General features: G+C 35.2%; 1 protein-coding gene across 3 annotated transcripts in view; it reads right to left on the reverse strand.

Annotated features, from left to right (window-relative positions):
• Nucleotides 1-24,559, reverse strand: part of LOC139411667 (hepatoma-derived growth factor-related protein 3-like) — a 39,869-nt gene extending 15,310 nt beyond the window's left edge. The window contains exons 1-5 of one of the 3 annotated variants that reach the window (XM_071158287.1): nt 24,424-24,521; nt 23,740-23,840; nt 21,668-21,744; nt 18,746-18,884; nt 18,073-18,240 (exon numbers count right to left, since the gene is read on the reverse strand). In XM_071158287.1, coding sequence (XP_071014388.1) covers nt 18,073-18,240; nt 18,746-18,884; nt 21,668-21,744; nt 23,740-23,823 — 468 coding nt within the window. In that variant the 5' untranslated portion in view covers nt 23,824-23,840; nt 24,424-24,521. Of the gene's footprint in view, nt 1-18,072; nt 18,241-18,745; nt 18,885-21,667; nt 21,745-23,739 lie in introns of all 3 variants that reach the window. The other 2 variants (XM_071158288.1, XM_071158286.1) reach the window with 2 other exon arrangements.
• Between the last annotated feature and the right edge of the window lie 2,748 nt (nt 24,560-27,307).

A 27,307-nucleotide genomic window follows, 5' to 3' on the forward strand; every position in this document is an offset into this window, starting at 1 on the left:
TATTAACATCCCTGTTAGAGTATCATAATGTATTAACATCCCTGTCAGAGTATCATAATGTATTAACATCCCTGTCAGAGTATCATAATGTATTAACCCCTGTCAGAGTATCATAATGTATTAACATAACATCCCTGTCAGAGTATCATATTGTATTAACATCCCTGTTAGAGTATCATAATGTATTAACATCCCTGTCAGAGTATCATAATGTATTAACATCCCTGTCAGAGTATCATAATGTATTAACATAACATCCCTGTCAGAGTATCATAATGTATTAACATCCCTGATAGAGTATCATAATGTATTAACATCCCTGTCAGAGTATCATAATGTATTAACATAACATCCCCGTTAGAGTATCATAATGTATTAACATCCCTGTTAGAGTATCATAATGTATTAACATAACATCCCTGTTAGAGTATCATAATGTATTAACATCCCTGTTAGAGTATCATAATGTATTAACATCCCTGTCAGAGTATCATAATGTATTAACATCCCTGTTAGAGTATCATAATGTATTAACATCCCTGTTAGAGTATCATAATGTATTAACATAACATCCCTGATAGAGTATCATAATGTATTAACATCCCTGTTAGAGTATCATAATGTATTAACATCCCTGTTAGAGTATCATAATGTATTAACATCCCTGTTAGAGTATCATAATGTATTAACATCCCTGTCAGAGTATCATAATGTATTAATATAACATCCCTGTTAGAGTATCATAATGTATTAACATCCCTGTTAGAGTATCATAATGTATTAACATCCCTGTCAGAGTATCATAATGTATTAACATCCCTGTCAGAGTATCATAATGTATTAACATCCCTGTTAGAGTATCATAATGAATTAACATCCCTGTTAGAGTATCATAATGTATTAACATCCCTGTTAGAGTATCATAATGTATTAACATCCCTGTTAGAGTATCATAATGCATTAATATAACATCCCTGTCAGAGTATCATAATGTATTAACATAACATCCCTGTCAGAGTATCATATTGTATTAACATCCCTGTTAGAGTATCATAATGTATTAACATCCCTGTCAGAGTATCATAATGTATTAACATCCCTGTCAGAGTATCATAATGTATTAACATAACATCCCTGTCAGAGTATCATATTGTATTAACATCCCTGTTAGAGTATCATAATGTATTAACATCCCTGTCAGAGTATCATAATGTATTAACATCCCTGTCAGAGTATCATAATGTATTAACATAACATCCCTGTCAGAGTATCATAATGTATTAACATCCCTGATAGAGTATCATAATGTATTAATATAACATCCCTGTTAGAGTATCATAATGTATTAACATCCCTGTTAGAGTATCATAATGTATTAACATCCCTGTTAGAGTATCATAATGTATTAACATCCCTGTCAGAGTATCATATTGTATTAACATCCCTGTTAGAGTATCATAATGTATTAACATCCCTGTCAGAGTATCATATTGTATTAACATCCCTGTCAGAGTATCATAATGTATTAACATAACATCCCTGTCAGAGTATCATAATGTATTAACATAACATCCCTGTTAGAGTATCATAATGTATTAACATCCCTGTTAGAGTATCATAATGTATTAACATCCCTGTCAGAGTATCATAATGTATTAACATCCCTGTTAGAGTATCATAATGTATTAACATCCCTGTTAGAGTATCATAATGTATTAACATAACATCCCTGATAGAGTATCATAATGTATTAACATCCCTGTTAGAGTATCATAATGTATTAACATCCCTGTTAGAGTATCATAATGTATTAACATCCCTGTTAGAGTATCATAATGTATTAACATCCCTGTTAGAGTATCATAATGTATTAACATCCCAGTCAGAGTATCATAATGTATTAATATAACATCCCTGTTAGAGTATCATAATGTATTAACATCCCTGTTAGAGTATCATAATGTATTAACATCCCTGTCAGAGTATCATAATGTATTAACATCCCTGTCAGAGTATCATAATGTATTAACATCCCTGTTAGAGTATCATAATGTATTAACATAACATCCCTGTCAGAGTATCATATTGTATTAACATCCCTGTTAGAGTATCATAATGTATTAACATAACATCCCTGTCAGAGTATCATATTGTATTAACATCCCTGTCAGAGTATCATAATGTATTAACATAACATCCCTGTCAGAGTATCATAATGTATTAACATCCCTGTTAGAGTATCATAATGTATTAACATCCCTGTCAGAGTATCATAATGTATTAACATAACATCCCCGTTAGAGTATCATAATGTATTAACATCCCTGTTAGAGTATCATAATGTATTAACATCCCTGTCAGAGTATCATAATGTATTAACATCCCTGTTAGAGTATCATAATGTATTAACATCCCTGTTAGAGTATCATAATGTATTAACATCCCTGTTAGAGTATCATAATGTATTAACATCCCTGTCAGAGTATCATAATGTATTAACATCCCTGTTAGAGTATCATAATGTATTAACATAACATCCCTGTCAGAGTATCATAATGTATTAACATCCCTGTTAGAGTATCATAATGTATTAACATAACATCCCTGTTAGAGTATCATAATGTATTAACATCCCTGTTAGAGTATCACAATGTATTAACATCCCTGTTAGAGTATCATAATGTATTAACATCCCTGTCAGAGTATCAAAATGTATTAACATCCCTGTCAGAGTATCATAATGTATTAACATAACATCCCTGTTAGAGTATCATAATGTATTAATATAACATCCCTGTTAGAGTATCATAATGTATTAACATAACATCCCTGTCAGAGTATCATAATGTATTAACATCCCTGTCAGAGTATCATAATGTATTAACATCCCTGTTAGAGTATCATAATGTATTAACATCCCTGTTAGAGTATCATAATGTATTAACATCCCTGTCAGAGTATCATAATGTATTAACATAACATCCCTGTCTGAGTATCATAATGTATTAATATAACATCCCTGTTAGAGTATCATAATGTATTAACATCCCTGATAGAGTATCATACTGTATTAACATAACATCCCTGTTAGAGTATCATAATGTATTAACATCCCTGTTAGAGTATCATAATGTATTAACATCCCTGTTAGAGTATCATAATGTATTAACATCCCTGTCAGAGTATCATAATGTATTAATATAACATCCCTGTTAGAGTATCATAATGTATTAACATCCCTGTTAGAGTATCATAATGTATTAACATCCCTGTCAGAGTATCATAATGTATTAACATCCCTGTCAGAGTATCATAATGTATTAACATCCCTGTTAGAGTATCATAATGTATTAACATCCCTGTTAGAGTATCATAATGTATTAACATCCCTGTCAGAGTATCATAATGTATTAACATCCCTGTTAGAGTATCCTAATGTATTAACATAACATCCCTGTCAGAGTATCATATTGTATTAACATCCCTGTTAGAGTATCATAATGTATTAACATCCCTGTCAGAGTATCATAATGTATTAACATCCCTGTCAGAGTATCATAATGTATTAACATAACATCCCTGTCAGAGTATCATATTGTATTAACATCCCTGTTAGAGTATCATAATGTATTAACATCCCTGTCAGAGTATCATAATGTATTAACATCCCTGTTAGAGTATCATAATGTATTAACATAACATCCCCGTTAGAGTATCATAATGTATTAACATCCCTGTTAGAGTATCATAATGTATTAACATCCCTGTTAGAGTATCATAATGTATTAACATCCCTGTCAGAGTATCATAATGTATTAACATCCCTGTTAGAGTATCATAATGTATTAACATCCCTGTTAGAGTATCATAATGTATTAACATCCCTGTTAGAGTATCATAATGTAATAACATCCCTGTTAGAGTATCATAATGTATTAACATAACATCCCTGTCAGAGTATCATAATGTATTAACATCCCTGTCAGAGTATCATAATGTATTAACATCCCTGTTAGAGTATCATAATGTATTAACATCCCTGTTAGAGTATCATAATGTATTAACATCCCTGTCAGAGTATCATAATGTATTAACATCCCTGTTAGAGTATCATAATGTATTAACATCCCTGTTAGAGTATCATAATGTATTAACATCCCTGTTAGAGTATCATAATGTATTAACATAACATTCCTGTCATAGTATCATAATGTATTAACATCCCTGATAGAGTATCATAATGCATTAACATCCCTGTCAGAGTATCATAATGTATTAACATAACATCCCCGTTAGAGTATCATAATGTATTAACATCCCTGTTAGAGTATCATAATGTATTAACATAACATCCCTGTTAGAGTATCATAATGTATTAACATCCCTGTTAGAGTATCATAATGTATTAACATCCCTGTCAGAGTATCATAATGTATTAACATCCCTGTTAGAGTATCATAATGTATTAACATCCCTGTTAGAGTATCATAATGTATTAACATAACATCCCTGATAGAGTATCATAATGTATTAACATCCCTGTTAGAGTATCATAATGTATTAACATCCCTGTTAGAGTATCATAATGTATTAACATCCCTGTTAGAGTATCATAATGTATTAACATCCCTGTCAGAGTATCATAATGTATTATAACATCCCTGTTAGAGTATCATAATGTATTAACATCCCTGTTAGAGTATCATAATGTATTAACATCCCTGTCAGAGTATCATAATGTATTAACATCCCTGTCAGAGTATCATAATGTATTAACATCCCTGTTAGAGTATCATAATGTATTAACATCCCTGTTAGAGTATCATAATGTATTAACATCCCTGTCAGAGTATCATAATGTATTAACATCCCTGTTAGAGTATCCTAATGTATTAACATAACATCCCTGTCAGAGTATCATATTGTATTAACATCCCTGTTAGAGTATCATAATGTATTAACATCCCTGTCAGAGTATCATAATGTATTAACATCCCTGTCAGAGTATCATAATGTATTAACATAACATCCCTGTCAGAGTATCATATTGTATTAACATCCCTGTTAGAGTATCATAATGTATTAACATCCCTGTCAGAGTATCATAATGTATTAACATCCCTGTCAGAGTATCATAATGTATTAACATAACATCCCTGTCAGAGTATCATATTGTATTAACATCCCTGTTAGAGTATCATAATGTATTAACATCCCTGTTAGAGTATCATAATGTATTAACATCCCTGTCAGAGTATCATAATGTATTAACATAACATCCCTGTCAGAGTATCATATTGTATTAACATCCCTGTTAGAGTATCATAATGTATTAACATAACATCCCCGTTAGAGTATCATAATGTATTAACATCCCTGTTAGAGTATCATAATGTATTAACATCCCTGTTAGAGTATCATAATGTATTAACATCCCTGTCAGAGTATCATAATGTATTAACATCCCTGTTAGAGTATCATAATGTATTAACATCCCTGTTAGAGTATCATAATGTATTAACATCCCTGTTAGAGTATCATAATGTAATAACATCCCTGTTAGAGTATCATAATGTATTAACATAACATCCCTGTCAGAGTATCATAATGTATTAACATCCCTGTCAGAGTATCATAATGTATTAACATCCCTGTTAGAGTATCATAATGTATTAACATCCCTGTTAGAGTATCATAATGTATTAACATCCCTGTCAGAGTATCATAATGTATTAACATCCCTGTTAGAGTATCATAATGTATTAACATCCCTGTTAGAGTATCATAATGTATTAACATCCCTGTTAGAGTATCATAATGTATTAACATAACATTCCTGTCATAGTATCATAATGTATTAACATCCCTGATAGAGTATCATAATGCATTAACATCCCTGTCAGAGTATCATAATGTATTAACATAACATCCCCGTTAGAGTATCATAATGTATTAACATCCCTGTTAGAGTATCATAATGTATTAACATAACATCCCTGTTAGAGTATCATAATGTATTAACATCCCTGTTAGAGTATCATAATGTATTAACATCCCTGTCAGAGTATCATAATGTATTAACATCCCTGTTAGAGTATCATAATGTATTAACATCCCTGTTAGAGTATCATAATGTATTAACATAACATCCCTGATAGAGTATCATAATGTATTAACATCCCTGTTAGAGTATCATAATGTATTAACATCCCTGTTAGAGTATCATAATGTATTAACATCCCTGTTAGAGTATCATAATGTATTAACATCCCTGTCAGAGTATCATAATGTATTAATATAACATCCCTGTTAGAGTATCATAATGTATTAACATCCCTGTTAGAGTATCATAATGTATTAACATCCCTGTCAGAGTATCATAATGTATTAACATCCCTGTCAGAGTATCATAATGTATTAACATCCCTGTTAGAGTATCATAATGTATTAACATCCCTGTTAGAGTATCATAATGTATTAACATCCCTGTTAGAGTATCATAATGTATTAACATCCCTGTCAGAGTATCATAATGTATTAACATAACATCCCTGTCAGAGTATCATAATGTATTAACATAACATCCCTGTCAGAGTATCATATTGTATTAACATCCCTGTTAGAGTATCATAATGTATTAACATCCCTGTCAGAGTATCATAATGTATTAACATCCCTGTCAGAGTATCATAATGTATTAACATAACATCCCTGTCAGAGTATCATATTGTATTAACATCCCTGTTAGAGTATCATAATGTATTAACATCCCTGTCAGAGTATCATAATGTATTAACATCCCTGTCAGAGTATCATAATGTATTAACATAACATCCCTGTCAGAGTATCATAATGTATTAACATCCCTGATAGAGTATCATAATGTATTAACATCCCTGTCAGAGTATCATAATGTATTAACATAACATCCCCGTTAGAGTATCATAATGTATTAACATCCCTGTTAGAGTATCATAATGTATTAACATAACATCCCTGTTAGAGTATCATAATGTATTAACATCCCTGTTAGAGTATCATAATGTATTAACATCCCTGTCAGAGTATCATAATGTATTAACATCCCTGTTAGAGTATCATAATGTATTAACATCCCTGTTAGAGTATCATAATGTATTAACATAACATCCCTGATAGAGTATCATAATGTATTAACATCCCTGTTAGAGTATCATAATGTATTAACATCCCTGTTAGAGTATCATAATGTATTAACATCCCTGTTAGAGTATCATAATGTATTAACATCCCTGTCAGAGTATCATAATGTATTAATATAACATCCCTGTTAGAGTATCATAATGTATTAACATCCCTGTTAGAGTATCATAATGTATTAACATCCCTGTCAGAGTATCATAATGTATTAACATCCCTGTCAGAGTATCATAATGTATTAACATCCCTGTTAGAGTATCATATTGTATTAACATCCCTGTTAGAGTATCATAATGTATTAACATCCCTGTTAGAGTATCATAATGTATTAACATCCCTGTCAGAGTATCATAATGTATTAATATAACATCCCTGTTAGAGTATCATAATGTATTAACATCCCTGTCAGAGTATCATAATGTATTAACATCCCTGTCAGAGTATCATAATGTATTAACATAACATCCCTGTCAGAGTATCATATTGTATTAACATCCCTGTTAGAGTATCATAATGTATTAACATCCCTGTCAGAGTATCATAATGTATTAACATCCCTGTCAGAGTATCATAATGTATTAACATAACATCCCTGTCAGAGTATCATAATGTATTAACATCCCTGATAGAGTATCATAATGTATTAATATAACATCCCTGTTAGAGTATCATAATGTATTAACATCCCTGTTAGAGTATCATAATGTATTAACATCCCTGTTAGAGTATCATAATGTATTAACATCCCTGTCAGAGTATCATATTGTATTAACATCCCTGTTAGAGTATCATAATGTATTAACATCCCTGTCAGAGTATCATATTGTATTAACATCCCTGTCAGAGTATCATAATGTATTAACATAACATCCCTGTCAGAGTATCATAATGTATTAACATAACATCCCTGTTAGAGTATCATAATGTATTAACATCCCTGTTAGAGTATCATAATGTATTAACATCCCTGTCAGAGTATCATAATGTATTAACATCCCTGTTAGAGTATCATAATGTATTAACATCCCTGTTAGAGTATCATAATGTATTAACATAACATCCCTGATAGAGTATCATAATGTATTAACATCCCTGTTAGAGTATCATAATGTATTAACATCCCTGTTAGAGTATCATAATGTATTAACATCCCTGTTAGAGTATCATAATGTATTAACATCCCTGTTAGAGTATCATAATGTATTAACATCCCAGTCAGAGTATCATAATGTATTAATATAACATCCCTGTTAGAGTATCATAATGTATTAACATCCCTGTTAGAGTATCATAATGTATTAACATCCCTGTCAGAGTATCATAATGTATTAACATCCCTGTCAGAGTATCATAATGTATTAACATCCCTGTTAGAGTATCATAATGTATTAACATAACATCCCTGTCAGAGTATCATATTGTATTAACATCCCTGTTAGAGTATCATAATGTATTAACATAACATCCCTGTCAGAGTATCATATTGTATTAACATCCCTGTCAGAGTATCATAATGTATTAACATAACATCCCTGTCAGAGTATCATAATGTATTAACATCCCTGTTAGAGTATCATAATGTATTAACATCCCTGTCAGAGTATCATAATGTATTAACATAACATCCCCGTTAGAGTATCATAATGTATTAACATCCCTGTTAGAGTATCATAATGTATTAACATCCCTGTCAGAGTATCATAATGTATTAACATCCCTGTTAGAGTATCATAATGTATTAACATCCCTGTTAGAGTATCATAATGTATTAACATCCCTGTTAGAGTATCATAATGTATTAACATCCCTGTCAGAGTATCATAATGTATTAACATCCCTGTTAGAGTATCATAATGTATTAACATAACATCCCTGTCAGAGTATCATAATGTATTAACATCCCTGTTAGAGTATCATAATGTATTAACATAACATCCCTGTTAGAGTATCATAATGTATTAACATCCCTGTTAGAGTATCACAATGTATTAACATCCCTGTTAGAGTATCATAATGTATTAACATCCCTGTCAGAGTATCAAAATGTATTAACATCCCTGTCAGAGTATCATAATGTATTAACATAACATCCCTGTTAGAGTATCATAATGTATTAATATAACATCCCTGTTAGAGTATCATAATGTATTAACATAACATCCCTGTCAGAGTATCATAATGTATTAACATCCCTGTCAGAGTATCATAATCTATTAACATCCCTGTTAGAGTATCATAATGTATTAACATCCCTGTTAGAGTATCATAATGTATTAACATCCCTGTCAGAGTATCATAATGTATTAACATAACATCCCTGTCTGAGTATCATAATGTATTAATATAACATCCCTGTTAGAGTATCATAATGTATTAACATCCCTGATAGAGTATCATACTGTATTAACATAACATCCCTGTTAGAGTATCATAATGTATTAACATCCCTGTTAGAGTATCATAATGTATTAACATCCCTGTTAGAGTATCATAATGTATTAACATCCCTGTCAGAGTATCATAATGTATTAATATAACATCCCTGTTAGAGTATCATAATGTATTAACATCCCTGTTAGAGTATCATAATGTATTAACATCCCTGTCAGAGTATCATAATGTATTAACATCCCTGTCAGAGTATCATAATGTATTAACATCCCTGTTAGAGTATCATAATGTATTAACATCCCTGTTAGAGTATCATAATGTATTAACATCCCTGTCAGAGTATCATAATGTATTAACATCCCTGTTAGAGTATCCTAATGTATTAACATAACATCCCTGTCAGAGTATCATATTGTATTAACATCCCTGTTAGAGTATCATAATGTATTAACATCCCTGTCAGAGTATCATAATGTATTAACATCCCTGTCAGAGTATCATAATGTATTAACATAACATCCCTGTCAGAGTATCATATTGTATTAACATCCCTGTTAGAGTATCATAATGTATTAACATCCCTGTCAGAGTATCATAATGTATTAACATCCCTGTCAGAGTATCATAATGTATTAACATAACATCCCTGTCAGAGTATCATATTGTATTAACATCCCTGTTAGAGTATCATAATGTATTAACATCCCTGTTAGAGTATCATAATGTATTAACATCCCTGTCAGAGTATCATAATGTATTAACATAACATCCCTGTCAGAGTATCATATTGTATTAACATCCCTGTTAGAGTATCATAATGTATTAACATAACATCCCCGTTAGAGTATCATAATGTATTAACATCCCTGTTAGAGTATCATAATGTATTAACATCCCTGTTAGAGTATCATAATGTATTAACATCCCTGTCAGAGTATCATAATGTATTAACATCCCTGTTAGAGTATCATAATGTATTAACATCCCTGTTAGAGTATCATAATGTATTAACATCCCTGTTAGAGTATCATAATGTAATAACATCCCTGTTAGAGTATCATAATGTATTAACATAACATCCCTGTCAGAGTATCATAATGTATTAACATCCCTGTCAGAGTATCATAATGTATTAACATCCCTGTTAGAGTATCATAATGTATTAACATCCCTGTTAGAGTATCATAATGTATTAACATCCCTGTCAGAGTATCATAATGTATTAACATCCCTGTTAGAGTATCATAATGTATTAACATCCCTGTTAGAGTATCATAATGTATTAACATCCCTGTTAGAGTATCATAATGTATTAACATAACATTCCTGTCATAGTATCATAATGTATTAACATCCCTGATAGAGTATCATAATGCATTAACATCCCTGTCAGAGTATCATAATGTATTAACATAACATCCCCGTTAGAGTATCATAATGTATTAACATCCCTGTTAGAGTATCATAATGTATTAACATAACATCCCTGTTAGAGTATCATAATGTATTAACATCCCTGTTAGAGTATCATAATGTATTAACATCCCTGTCAGAGTATCATAATGTATTAACATCCCTGTTAGAGTATCATAATGTATTAACATCCCTGTTAGAGTATCATAATGTATTAACATAACATCCCTGATAGAGTATCATAATGTATTAACATCCCTGTTAGAGTATCATAATGTATTAACATCCCTGTTAGAGTATCATAATGTATTAACATCCCTGTTAGAGTATCATAATGTATTAACATCCCTGTCAGAGTATCATAATGTATTAATATAACATCCCTGTTAGAGTATCATAATGTATTAACATCCCTGTTAGAGTATCATAATGTATTAACATCCCTGTCAGAGTATCATAATGTATTAACATCCCTGTCAGAGTATCATAATGTATTAACATCCCTGTTAGAGTATCATAATGTATTAACATCCCTGTTAGAGTATCATAATGTATTAACATCCCTGTTAGAGTATCATAATGTATTAACATCCCTGTTAGAGTATCATAATGCATTAATATAACATCCCTGTCAGAGTATCATAATGTATTAACATAACATCCCTGTCAGAGTATCATATTGTATTAACATCCCTGTTAGAGTATCATAATGTATTAACATCCCTGTCAGAGTATCATAATGTATTAACATCCCTGTCAGAGTATCATAATGTATTAACATAACATCCCTGTCAGAGTATCATATTGTATTAACATCCCTGTTAGAGTATCATAATGTATTAACATCCCTGTCAGAGTATCATAATGTATTAACATCCCTGTCAGAGTATCATAATGTATTAACATAACATCCCTGTCAGAGTATCATAATGTATTAACATCCCTGATAGAGTATCATAATGTATTAACATCCCTGTCAGAGTATCATAATGTATTAACATAACATCCCCGTTAGAGTATCATAATGTATTAACATCCCTGTTAGAGTATCATAATGTATTAACATACCATCCCTGTTAGAGTATCATAATGTATTAACATCCCTGTTAGAGTATCATAATGTATTAACATCCCTGTCAGAGTATCATAATGTATTAACATCCCTGTTAGAGTATCATAATGTATTAACATCCCTGTTAGAGTATCATAATGTATTAACATAACATCCCTGATAGAGTATCATAATGTATTAACATCCCTGTTAGAGTATCATAATGTATTAACATCCCTGTTAGAGTATCATAATGTATTAACATCCCTGTTAGAGTATCATAATGTATTAACATCCCTGTCAGAGTATCATAATGTATTAATATAACATCCCTGTTAGAGTATCATAATGTATTAACATCCCTGTTAGAGTATCATAATGTATTAACATCCCTGTCAGAGTATCATAATGTATTAACATCCCTGTCAGAGTATCATAATGTATTAACATCCCTGTTAGAGTATCATAATGTATTAATATAACATCCCTGTCAGAGTATCATAATGTATTAACATAACATCCCTGTCAGAGTATCATATTGTATTAACATCCCTGTTAGAGTATCATAATGTATTAACATCCCTGTCAGAGTATCATAATGTATTAACATCCCTGTCAGAGTATCATAATGTATTAACATAACATCCCTGTCAGAGTATCATAATGTATTAACATCCCTGATAGAGTATCATAATGTATTAACATCCCTGTCAGAGTATCATAATGTATTAATATAACATCCCTGTTAGAGTATCATAATGTATTAACATCCCTGTTAGAGTATCATAATGTATTAACATCCCTGTTAGAGTATCATAATGTATTAACATCCCTGTCAGAGTATCATATTGTATTAACATCCCTGTTAGAGTATCATAATGTATTAACATCCCTGTCAGAGTATCATATTGTATTAACATCCCTGTCAGAGTATCATAATGTATTAACATAACATCCCTGTCAGAGTATCATAATGTATTAACATAACATCCCTGTTAGAGTATCATAATGTATTAACATCCCTGTTAGAGTATCATAATGTATTAACATCCCTGTCAGAGTATCATAATGTATTAACATCCCTGTTAGAGTATCATAATGTATTAACATCCCTGTTAGAGTATCATAATGTATTAACATAACATCCCTGATAGAGTATCATAATGTATTAACATCCCTGTTAGAGTATCATAATGTATTAACATCCCTGTTAGAGTATCATAATGTATTAACATCCCTGTTAGAGTATCATAATGTATTAACATCCCTGTTAGAGTATCATAATGTATTAACATCCCAGTCAGAGTATCATAATGTATTAATATAACATCCCTGTTAGAGTATCATAATGTATTAACATCCCTGTTAGAGTATCATAATGTATTAACATCCCTGTCAGAGTATCATAATGTATTAACATCCCTGTCAGAGTATCATAATGTATTAACATCCCTGTTAGAGTATCATAATGTATTAACATCCCTGTTAGAGTATCATAATGTATTAACATCCCTGTTAGAGTATCATAATGTATTAACATCCCTGTTAGAGTATCATAATGCATTAATATAACATCCCTGTTAGAGTATCATAATGTATTAACATAACATCCCTGTCAGAGTATCATATTGTATTAACATCCCTGTTAGAGTATCATAATGTATTAACATCCCTGTCAGAGTATCATAATGTATTAACATCCCTGTCAGAGTATCATAATGTATTAACATAACATCCCTGTCAGAGTATCATATTGTATTAACATCCCTGTTAGAGTATCATAATGTATTAACATCCCTGTTAGAGTATCATAATGTATTAACATCCCTGTTAGAGTATCATAATGTATTAACATAACATCCCTGTCAGAGTATCATATTGTATTAACATCCCTGTTAGAGTATCATAATGTATTAACATAACATCCCTGTCAGAGTATCATATTGTATTAACATCCCTGTCAGAGTATCATAATGTATTAACATAACATCCCTGTCAGAGTATCATAATGTATTAACATCCCTGTTAGAGTATCATAATGTATTAACATCCCTGTCAGAGTATCATAATGTATTAACATAACATCCCCGTTAGAGTATCATAATGTATTAACATCCCTGTTAGAGTATCATAATGTATTAACATCCCTGTCAGAGTATCATAATGTATTAACATCCCTGTTAGAGTATCATAATGTATTAACATCCCTGTTAGAGTATCATAATGTATTAACATCCCTGTTAGAGTATCATAATGTATTAACATCCCTGTCAGAGTATCATAATGTATTAACATCCCTGTTAGAGTATCATAATGTATTAACATAACATCCCTGTCAGAGTATCATAATGTATTAACATCCCTGTTAGAGTATCATAATGTATTAACATAACATCCCTGTTAGAGTATCATAATGTATTAACATCCCTGTTAGAGTATCACAATGTATTAACATCCCTGTTAGAGTATCATAATGTATTAACATCCCTGTCAGAGTATCAAAATGTATTAACATCCCTGTCAGAGTATCATAATGTATTAACATAACATCCCTGTTAGAGTATCATAATGTATTAATATAACATCCCTGTTAGAGTATCATAATGTATTAACATAACATCCCTGTCAGAGTATCATAATGTATTAACATCCCTGTCAGAGTATCATAATGTATTAACATCCCTGTTAGAGTATCATAATGTATTAACATCCCTGTTAGAGTATCATAATGTATTAACATCCCTGTCAGAGTATCATAATGTATTAACATAACATCCCTGTCTGAGTATCATAATGTATTAATATAACATCCCTGTTAGAGTATCATAATGTATTAACATCCCTGATAGAGTATCATACTGTATTAACATAACATCCCTGTTAGAGTATCATAATGTATTAACATCCCTGTTAGAGTATCATAATGTATTAACATCCCTGTTAGAGTATCATAATGTATTAACATCCCTGTCAGAGTATCATAATGTATTAATATAACATCCCTGTTAGAGTATCATAATGTATTAACATCCCTGTTAGAGTATCATAATGTATTAACATCCCTGTCAGAGTATCATAATGTATTAACATCCCTGTCAGAGTATCATAATGTATTAACATCCCTGTTAGAGTATCATAATGTATTAACATCCCTGTTAGAGTATCATAATGTATTAACATCCCTGTCAGAGTATCATAATGTATTAACATCCCTGTTAGAGTATCCTAATGTATTAACATAACATCCCTGTCAGAGTATCATATTGTATTAACATCCCTGTTAGAGTATCATAATGTATTAACATCCCTGTCAGAGTATCATAATGTATTAACATCCCTGTCAGAGTATCATAATGTATTAACATAACATCCCTGTCAGAGTATCATATTGTATTAACATCCCTGTTAGAGTATCATAATGTATTAACATCCCTGTTAGAGTATCATAATGTATTAACATCCCTGTCAGAGTATCATAATGTATTAACATAACATCCCTGTCAGAGTATCATATTGTATTAACATCCCTGTTAGAGTATCATAATGTATTAACATAACATCCCCGTTAGAGTATCATAATGTATTAACATCCCTGTTAGAGTATCATAATGTATTAACATCCCTGTTAGAGTATCATAATGTATTAACATCCCTGTCAGAGTATCATAATGTATTAACATCCCTGTTAGAGTATCATAATGTATTAACATCCCTGTTAGAGTATCATCATGTATTAACATCCCTGTTAGAGTATCATAATGTAATAACATCCCTGTCAGAGTATCATAATGTATTAACATAACATCCCTGTCAGAGTATCATAATGTATTAACATCCCTGTTAGAGTATCATAATGTATTAACATCCCTGTTAGAGTATCATAATGTATTAACATAACATCCCTGTCAGAGTATCATAATGTATTAACATCCCTGTCAGAGTATCATAATGTATTAACATCCCTGTTAGAGTATCATAATGTATTAACATCCCTGTTAGAGTATCATAATGTATTAACATCCCTGTCAGAGTATCATAATGTATTAACATAACATCCCTGTCAGAGTATCATAATGTATTAATATAACATCCCTGATAGAGTATCATACTGTATTAACATAACATCCCTGATAGAGTATCATAATGTATTAACATCCCTGTTAGAGTATCATAATGTATTAACATAACATCCCTGTCAGAGTATCATAATGTATTAACATAACATCCCTGTCAGAGTATCATAATGTATTAACATAACATCCCTGTTAGAGTATCATAATGTATTAACATCCCTGTCAGAGTATCATAATGTATTAACATAACATCCCTGTTAGAGTATCATAATGTATTAACATCCCTGTTAGAGTATCATAATGTATTAACATAACATCCCTGTCAGAGTATCATAATGTATTAACATCCCTGTCAGAGTATCATAATGTATTAACATCCCTGTCAGAGTATCATAATGTATTAACATAACATCTGCTCTGCATAGCTCAGTTCAACTCTGTGTGTGATGCTGATTTGTTCAACTTTCACTACAACACACTACACGTATAAAGAACACAGGTCAAATGCTATGTGCACTTAAACAAAGCACTGAGAAACAAAACAGCTGTATTTGCACTAAGAAACAAAACAGCTGTATTTGCACTGAGAAACAAAACAGCTGTATTTGACCTGAGAAACAAAACAGCTGTATTTGACCTGAGAAACAAAACAGCTGTATTTGCACTGAGAAACAAAACAGCTGTATTTGACCTGAGAAACAAAACAGCTGTATTTGACCTGAGAAACAAAACAGCTGCATTTGACTTGAGAAACAAAACAGCTGTATTTGCACTGAGAAACAAAACAGCTGTATTTGACCTGAGAAACAAAACAGCTGTATTTGCACTGAGAAACAAAACAGCTGCATTTGACTTGAGAAACAAAACAGCTGTATTTGCACTGAGAAACAAAACAGCAAAAGCATAGCCAGCACTTTGAAGAACAAAAGCAAGAACATTTTCATCTGTGTAATGCAAGCACGAGTTAGACTTCCAATTTGAGAGGCTGAGGTCGGTCTTCTGGAATGCTACATTCCATCGAATAGATGTGCGTAATAGAGCCCAGTTGCTAGGCAACAGTGGTTGCTAAGCGAGGACGGGGTGGAGAGGGCTGTGGGTGACTTTTTTCAACCCAGGCCTCAATGGACACCACAGTAACATTACCTACAACCACCCTGCCTCTGTATGGGCCCATAGGCTTTGTGTTGTCCTGATGAAGGAAATACCATTCAAATGGAACTATCAGCGTTTCTCAACCCTGCGAGTTCACTTCATAATCATTATTTTTCAAGATATGCTGACGACTTGCAATGTAATGTATCAGTAGGCTTAGGATAGCTACCCCCCCTCCCATTGTTCCCCTGAACATACGCACCTGCACTCTGACCTTTTACCTTTAACCTATAGGTTAGCTATAGCTCCGGAGAGACTAGAGATAGATCTCAATAGTCTCACGTGGCTTCCTCTCATCTTATCGTTTGTTTCATTTAGCTGACATTGCTAAACAAGTGAAGACAGATACCTGGTTGGAAGGCATCCGTCATATTGCTTTCACCTTGTCCGGTCAGTGCAGATGAAGGAGAGGAGACAAGGAGAGGAGGCAAGGAGAGGAAGCAAGGAGAGGAAGCCCCTTGAAAGTTTTTAGATGCACTTTAGAGATGCCCCTGAAATGACCCTGTTGTCAACCATCTCATACAAAAAAATCAAAAAACACGCCCAAGACCATCGTGACATTTATGTTAAGCCAGTGTTCTTCAACCCTGTTCCTGGGTTCCCACAGGCTGGCAGACTTTTATATAGCCCAGCACTAACACAACTGACCAAACAAATCATCTATCAAGTCTTTGAACCAGGTGCGTTAATGCTGGGTTGGAACAAACATCTGCACACCCTGTGGGTCTCCAGGACTATGGTTGAGTTCTACAGGTTTACAGTGTGATAGAGTGTAATAACAGGTCTGATAACTAGTTTGTGATGACCTGGTACCTTAGAGGAGGCCGTCCTTTTCCGTTTGAACCCGGCCCTGTCTTCCTTCAGTTTGCCTTTGTCATCTTCCACCTCCTCTATGGAATCTCTCTCCTCTCCTTCACTGCTTCCATCTGCCACGTCTCCTCCTTCTCCCTCCGTCTTGGAAAAGCTCTGCTGCTGGATGGCCTGAGAACATAGGACAGAGTACAGTAGAATAGAGTACAACTTTATTGTCCACACAGAGTAGGAAATATACCTTTGGCTTCATAGTGACATGAGAAAAATCTACAAAACAGTACAGTGAGCAGACACTATTCACTGATGTGCTATTGAGATCAACTGAGAAAATATTGAGAGGAAAACAAATAAAATAGAAGTCTCTTCTATAAGGAACTCTCCAGGAGAGGACTGCACCAAGGTGAAGCAGCAGCCCATAATATGTAGACACTGGACTATGACAAGAAGTTATGAGACATCAGCAACTAAGATACAACTCTCGTGTGTGTGTGTGTGTGTGTGTGTGTGTGTGTGTGTGTCCTTGTTTCTGATGGCTTAGAAGTTATTAGTTATGAGTTGGGCTTATAAGTTATAACTGCTATTCAGAATGCACTGTCCACATATCTGGATGACTTTTGTATACTTCTGTATGTGCCGGCCAATCCATAAAAATGGACTGAGAAGCACGACGGACCTGATAGCTGGTGAATTTGACCCCTGCGTTGTTCTCGATCTCCCACAGACCCTCGTTGAAACCTTTCCTCTTGTTGGACTTGCCAAACTTGTCCTTGTACTCCTTGTATGGTAGGAGATCCCTGGGGCCCAGGAAGGCACTGTGGTGGGACAGAGATGGTGAGCAGTAATACCAACCTGACCAGAACCAAACCACTAACATTAATCTGTCATCACAAAAATGTAACTTACACTGAGTGTACAAAACATTAAGAACACCTTCCTAATATTGAGTTGCACCCCCCCTTTCCCCTGAGGGCAGCCTATATTCGCCGGGGCATGGACTCTACAAGGTGTTGAAAGCGTTCCACAGGGATGCTGGCCCATGTTGACTCCAATGTTTCCCACAGTTGTGTCAAGTTGGCTGGATGTCCTTTGGGTAGTGGACCATTGTTGATACACACGGGAAACTGCTGAGCATGAAAAACCCTGAAGCATTGCAGTTCTTGACACAAAGCGGTGCGCCTGGCACCTACTACCATACCCTGTTCAAAGGCACTTCAATCTTTTGTCTTGTCCAATCACCCTCTGAATGGTACACATACATAATCCATGTCTCAATTGTCTCAAGACTTAAAAATCATTCTTTATCCTGTCTCCTCCCCTTCATCTACACTGATTTGAAGTGGATTTAACAAGTGACATCAATAAGGGATCATAGCTTTCACCTGGTCAGTCTATGTCATGGAAAGAGCAGGTGTTCTTAATGTTTTGTACACTCAGTATATGTACTACAAAGACTCTGTCATGTAACTGATATACTCAAGTTGTGCTACTGTTTTGTGAAGTCAGCGTTCATGTTTATAACTAGAGTGTGTGTGCGAACAATAAATATATTCACTATAAAGTACCCAAGTTAAGATATTTAAGCAATGAGGCACAAGGGAGTGTAATATATGGCCAATTTACCACGGCTAAGGGCTGTTCTTATGTACGACACAACACGGAGTGCCTGGGCACAGCCCTTAACCGTGGTATATTGGCCATATACCTCAAACCCCTGAGGTGCCTTATTGCTATTATAAACAGTTTACCAATGTAATTAGTGCAGTAAAAATAAATATGTTGCCATACCCGTGGTATACGGTCTGATATACCACGGCTGTCAATCATCATTCAGGGCTCAAACCTTCCAGTTTATAATAGGCCTATATTATCTGCTGATCACTATAATACATTGTTATAACGGGCTCTGAGTGGCGTAGTGGTCTAAGGCACTGAATCGCAGTGCTAGCTGTGCCACTAGGGATTCTGGGTTCGATTCCAGGCTCTGTCGCAGCAGGCCGCGACCAGGAGACCCATGGCTTGGCGCACAATTGGCCCAATTGGGGAGGGTTTGGCCGGCAGGGATGTCCTTGTCCCATCGCGCACTAGCGACTCCTGTGGCGGGCCGAGCACAGTGCACGCTGACACGGTCGCCAGGTGCACGGTGTTTTCTCCGACACATTGGTGCGGCTGTGGGCATTGGTTGGGTTGTGTTTTGGAGGACGCACGTCTCTCGACCTCTCCCGAGTCTGTACGGGAGTTGCAGCGATGAGACAAGACCGTAACTACCAATTGGGTAGGTACCATGAAGAGAAAGGGGAGAGAAAGGGGTAAAAGTACTAAATAAAAAAATAAATACAGTGCTATAACTGTGTAACACCATAGGCCTCAGTGTAATAACATAGGCCTCAGTGTAATAACATAGGCCTCAGTGTATTAACATAGGCCTCAGTGTAATAACATAGGCCTCAGTGTATTAACATAGGCCTCAGTGTATTAACATAGGCCTCAGTGTAATAACATAGGCCTCAGTGTAATAACATAGGCCTCAGTGTAATAACATAGGCCTCAGTGTAATAACATAGGCCTCAGTGTAATAACATAGGCCTCAGTGTATTAACATAGGCCTCAGTGTAATAACATAGGCCTCAGTGTAATAACATAGGCCTCAGTGTAACACCATAGGCCTCAGTGTAACACCATAGGCCTCAGTGTAATAACATAGGCCTCAGTGTAATAAGATAGGCCTCAGTGTAATATCATAGAACTCAGTGTATTAACATTGGCCTCAGTGTAATAAGATAGGCCTCAGTGTAATATCATAGAACTCAGTGTAATAAGATAGGCCTCGGTGTATTAACATATGCCTCAGTGTAATATCATAGAACTCAGTGTATTAACATAGGCCTCAGTGTAACACCATAGGCCTCAGTGTAATAACATAGGCCTCAGTGTATTAACATAGGCCTCAGTGTAATAAGATAGGCCTCAGTGTAATAACATAGGCCTCAGTGTAATAACATAGGCCTCAGTGTATTAACATAGGCCACAGTGTAACACCATAGGCCTCAGTGTAATAACATAGGCCTCAGTGTAATAACATAGGCCTCAGTGTAATAACATAGGCCTCAGTGTAATAACACAGGCCTCAGTGTATTAACATAGGCCTCAGTGTAATAACATAGGCCTCAGTGTAATAACATAGGCCTCAGTGTAATAACATAGGCCTCAGTGTAATAACATAGGCCGCAGTGTAATAACATAGGCCTCAGTGTATTAACATAGGCCTCAGTGTAACACCATAGGCCTTAGTGTAATAACATAGGCCTCAGTGTATTAACATAGGCCACAGTGTAATAACATAGGCCACAGTGTAATAACATAGGCCTCAGTGCATTAACATAGGCCACAGTGTAATAACATAGGTCTCAGTGTAATAACATAGGCCACAGGAGATGCTTTTGGTAATATGCTTATCAACAAAAAAGTTGTAAAGGTGTGCATGTGTCCCAAATATTCCCTATGTAGTGCACTACTTACCCCATTGGGCTCTGGTCAAAGGTAGTGCACTATATAGGGAATAGGGTGCCATTTGGGACATAATAGTGTGTTGGCTTACGTTTCATGTGTGCCGAAGAAAAATATGGGATATTTATTAGCAGGTGGCTTGACAGCTCCCTCTGGAAGCTCATCAATCTAATGGGGGTAGAGAGAGAGAGAGAGAGAGAGAGAGAGAGAGAGAGAGAGAGAGAGAGAGAGTGATGTAGAGAGAGAGAGAGAGTGATGTAGAGAGTGAGAGAGAGATGTAGAGAGAGAGAGAGAGTGATGTAGAGAGAGAGTGATGTAGAGAGTGTGAGAGAGAGAGAGAGAGAGAGATGAGAGAGAGAGAGAGTGATGTAGAGAGAGAGTGAGAGTAATGTAGATGAGAGAGAGTGAGTAGAGAGAGAGAGAGTGATGTAGAGAGAGAATGTAGAGAGTGAGAGAGAGTGATGTAGAGAGAGAGAGAGTGATGTAGAGAGAGAGAGAAAGTGATGTAGGAAGTGAGAGAGAGTGATGTAGAGTGAGAGAGAGTGATGTAGAGAGAGAGTGAGAGAGTGATGTAGAGAGTGAGAGAGAGAGAGATGTAGAGAGTGAGAGAGAGTGATGTAGAGAGAGAGAGAGTGATCTAGAGAGAGAGAGTGATTTAGAGAGAGAGAGAGAGAGATGTAGAGAGTGAGAGAGAGTGATGTAGAGAGAGTGAGAGTGATGTAGAGAGAGAGAGAGAGTTATGTAGAGAGAGAGAGTGATGTAGAGAGAGAGAGAGAGAGATGTAGAGAGTGAGAGAGAGTGATGTAGAGAGAGAGAGAGTGATGTAGAGAGAGAGAGAAAGTGATGTAGGGAGTGAGAGAGAGTGATGTAGAGTGAGAGAGAGTGATGTAGAGAGAGAGAGTGAGAGAGTGATGTAGAGAGTGAGAGAGAGAGAGATATGTAGAGAGTGAGAGAGAGTGATGTAGAGAGAGAGAGAGTGATGTAGAGAGAGAGAGAAAGTGATGTAGGGAGTGAGAGAGAGTGATGTAGAGTGAGAGAGAGTGATGTAGAGAGAGAGAGTGAGAGAGTGATGTAGAGAGTGAGAGAGAGAGAGAGAGAGATGTAGAGAGTGAGAGAGAGTGATGTAGAGAGAGAGAGAGGGGGAGTGATGTAGAGAGAGAGAGAGTGATGTAGAGAGAGAGAGAGAGAGAGAGAGAGAGAGATGTAGAGAGTGAGAGAGAGTGATGTAGAGAGAGAGAGTGAGAGAGTGATGTAGAGAGTGAGAGAGAGAGAGATGTAGAGAGTGAGAGAGAGTGATGTAGAGAGAGAGAGAGGGGGAGTGATGTAGAGAGAGAGAGAGTGATGTAGAGAGAGAGAGAGAGAGAGAGAGAGAGAGAGAGAGAGAGAGACTGTTATTACACTCATGTCAGATGTATCTGTTCATGGGATCTCAGGAATTAACCCATAATACAAACTGCAACAGTGTATGTGAACTGCATTAACACACTTTAGTATGCAGTAGTGTCATATCTCCAATGCTGTGTGTTGTCTACATATTCCAAACAACAGAAATAAGAGTGTAAAGTGTCAGTACCTTGAAACAATGTTGCAGATGCTAGAACACTTGAGGCCAACAGTGTAATCAGAACGCTTACAATGTAACATTGTTGTTGGAAAGGGCTCACGTCACCTGGTTACCTCAGGTCAAGTCTGACTGACTATAAAGGCTAGCTCTAGTAGGCTATACCAAATCGCTGCTACAGTAGCTAATTACTCTATAGGTCGATACAATTACAACGCTGTGCATTCAAGTGAATTTGTGGAATGTGGGAAATGAAAAGTAAAAACAGTACGTAAGGAAGAGACGGATTCAAAAACAGACGTAGTAGCACACCATTCAATAGCGCCCTCATTTCCTGACTGGGAAACACAGGGAAAATGTAAATAATGGTAAACATAAGAATGACTGGTTATTGTGGTTTGCAGCGTATCAAAATAGCGATCCGCAATAGCTGAATATGTGATGAAGGTAGGTAGGTAGGTAGGTACACTGTGAACTAAGCTGGGAAAGACAAACACGCATGGTGAAGAAGGATCCCATCGCATATATCCCAAAGCATCGGCGGTATTGTCTCAGGCAACCCCGCCTCCCTGCTTTTCAGCTCGGCTGCATCACCTACTCACCCTCGCTGGCCAGTGTGGGTATCCCTTCATCTTGGCAAAAACCAAATCTCCTGCCTTGTACTCCCGCGGCCGTGGACGAGCCATAATGACTGTGTGCCAGCCTACTCCAATTTGAGATGAAAATAAATTAAGGTGTTTTAGTTCGGCCCTCAACAGAGATGGGGATTATCGACCATCAATGTTTTGATAGCAAGACCGCAGTTTACACGTAAATAAATAATTAAAGCAAAGGATAAGGCCTGGAAACGGTGCCTCATGCACGAAAATGTGTAGATCTGCGCAAGAATACAGGTACAAAACCTAAATCCCAACGTCGAGAAGCTGTCACTGTAGTCCTTAGAGAGTGTTAATAATAATAATAATTTAAAAAACGTCCTTAATAGTGGATGTATTAATTTAAAAAGGACAGCGGCATGGAGAACATGGACTCTCACCAAAATTAGGCTACTCCTCAAATAGAGACAGAAAATATGGGTAATTCCTAGACTACATAACCAATTTCTTGCCTGTCCTTGCAGAGGCACAATTTAAAATGCAGTATTGTTTTCAATTACAGCCTACATTTTGAGTAGCCTGCGGGCTACTTAAATATGCTAAATAAATTATGGCAGAAAATAGGTCTGCCAGTGCCATAGTTGTCAAACTAACCCTAGTACTGCCAAAGTATATGCAGCAATATACTACCTTGTGCAAAGAACACCGCGATTAAAGAATCTGTAAGGAATTTTTGCTTCTGGGGGAGCCCAGATTATCTCATTGGATAGAAAGGGGCACACCTTCCCATGTACATGAGCATAAACTACAGTATATAGAGTGCCACAGTATGAGTCATAATACCCATAAAACCTAGCGGTCAAACAGGGAAATGGCTCCAAAATTTTTCCCACCATTTCTTTTTCCCTTGGGGGTATTTAGAAACACTTAAAATAAAGACTGTGTAAATCTCTAGTACAAGGTGACTTTTATCAATATATTTGCCTGTATTTACCCACCCAAAATGAAATGCTAATTAGCTGCTAATGTGGCTATCATAAAGAACTACAAATGCCATGATAATCTGGACAAGACTGCCGAATCAAGGTAAAGGTACGAATCTCTGGATTAACTATCTAATGTTAGATAAGTGTAGTAATGAATAATTTAGCTACATTTCTTTAAATGGACAATTCTTTGAACTGTCTTGTGCAAGTTTTAAATTGACACAATACCTGTTAGCAAAGGTGTCAGCTCGAGATGATGTGCAGGAGTTTGCAGGGATTTGTAATCTTGCATGATGTCTACTTTGATGCTAATTAGCATGTTCAAATCTGAGAGGAAATAGAGCCGAATAAATATATTGATAAAAGTCACCTTGTCCGAGAGAGATTTACATGGATATCAAAATGTCACGCCTGGGTAAGACTACACAAAACACAACCCTTATTTTAAGTGTTTCTAACATCCCCTATGCAAAAAATGAATGGTGGAAAAACGATTGGATCCATTTCCCTGTTTGACCGCTATGCTTTATGGGTATTATGACATCTCCACTGTGGGCTCTACTGTTAGCATAAATATTCCGATTTTATGAGTTAATGAACCATGCAGACAATACTAAAGCCAAAATTGAAGGTTCACATTTAGCCAGCAACTTCTGTATAGCCTCTTTTAACAGATATTGATTGCATTTATCTGATTCAGGGGCCTGTTTTTATTTTTTTTATTCCAGATTAATATGATCCGGTGTTTAGGTTGGGTTTTTGGTTAAAGCATATGTTGTGCTTCGGATTTAGGCCTATTCTGAATGGTTTAAGTGTTATAAAGAAAAGGGTTCATATGTAGAGTTTACAATGAACTATAACATATGTCCACATATGTTGTGTTTAATGGGGAAGGGACATGTACATCTAGCCATATAAAGATTAAGAGAGGAAGTCACACTCATCGAAAGATGTTCACTACAATCCAAGGTCACATAAATTCATGTTCAAACTCAAGAGGAAAATCTGAATCATGTGCATATATGTTTCAACCAGCAGATGGTAGTAAAACCTAAGCAATGCCAGAGAACCAAACCCTCATGGACAGCCAGGGCAGTTTCCAGGAGTGTTTCAGTTCGATTCAACATTTACTACGTTGCGTGACGGTTTGTACTGAACGACACGTTTCCCCAAAACGTTGGTCAACTTTCTTGAACAGACGTTGAGGTATATTTAATCAGTTTGGTGAGTGTATCGGAGTGTGGCTGGAAACAATGAGTGACGTATGACTATTTAAAGGGCAGCGGGGCATTCTGAACCCACAACCCAACCACTCCAGTTTTTTAACTGGCCATACAGAACAGTAACGTTTCCGTTTAATTGAACGTTGCACTCCGTTTTTTTGTACTGAATGCCGCCCAAATGATAACGGCGCGGTTCCAGGACACAGACTAAGCACAGTCAAAGAGTGTCTATTATATTGACAAGATAGTTGATTGACCATTCTAACAATGGAAATACATATCCTCAAATATGGTAGGCATGTAGGCAGGAGGCGAGATCTGGTGGGACCATTCTAGCCAATGAGAGGGCAGATACGTGATACAGTCAATAGAGATAGAGGAAACTGAGCTGCACTTCCTAACCTCCTGCCCAATGAATGACCATATTAGAGACACATATTTCTCTCAGATTACACAGATCCATAAAGAATTCAAAAACAAACCCGATTTTGATAAACTCCCGCAGTGAAATACCGCAGTGTGCCATCACAGCAGCAAGATTTGTGACCTGTTGCTTCAAGAAAAGGTCAACCAGTGAAGAACAAACACCATTGTAAATACAACCCATATTTATGCTTATTTATTTTCCCTTTTGTACTTTAACCATTTGTACATCGTTACAACACTGTGTGTATATATATATATATATATATATATATATATATATAATATGACATTTGTAATGTCTTTATTCTTTTGTAACTTCTGTGAGTGTAATGTTTACTGTTAATTTTTATTGTTTATTTCACTTGTGTATATTATCTACTTCACTTGCTTTGGCAATGTTAACAGATGTTTCCCATGCCAATAAAGCCCCTTGAATTGAATTGAGAGATAGAGGACTCATCTTTGTATCTGTGCCATTATAGCATCTGTGAAAGAATGGGCTGTCTTCATTTTATAGTACTCCGTTTTATTCTTCTTCATTTGCTGATTGTGCCCAACTCATAGGAATCCCCACCCATTTGACTCATTCAAAATGGTCGAAGCCCTCAATGGCAATGGCCATGTTAAAACAAGTTATATCAATGACGAGTCCTCTATCTATCTCTATGACAACAGGCACAATTTTGATATAAAGTTGTTTTTCTTAAAGTTGCCGAAATGCCACGTGCGTCAACTTATATCAGTGCTTTCCTCGTAACAACCTAACCATAACAAAACGTATATTTGATCAAACAAGCCATACATAGCTAAATATTATATTTTCTTTTAACCAAATTCGTCACTCTCTCATTGACCCCACATACAAACATTTCTCATTTTGTGGGTTTATTTTTCGTGGACAGATTTTGGGAAGAGTAAAACCTCTCATGTCTCCTCTTC

Source organism: Oncorhynchus clarkii, chromosome 6, assembly GCF_045791955.1.
Source record: "Oncorhynchus clarkii lewisi isolate Uvic-CL-2024 chromosome 6, UVic_Ocla_1.0, whole genome shotgun sequence".
NCBI classification, from domain to species: Eukaryota; Metazoa; Chordata; class Actinopteri; order Salmoniformes; family Salmonidae; genus Oncorhynchus; species Oncorhynchus clarkii.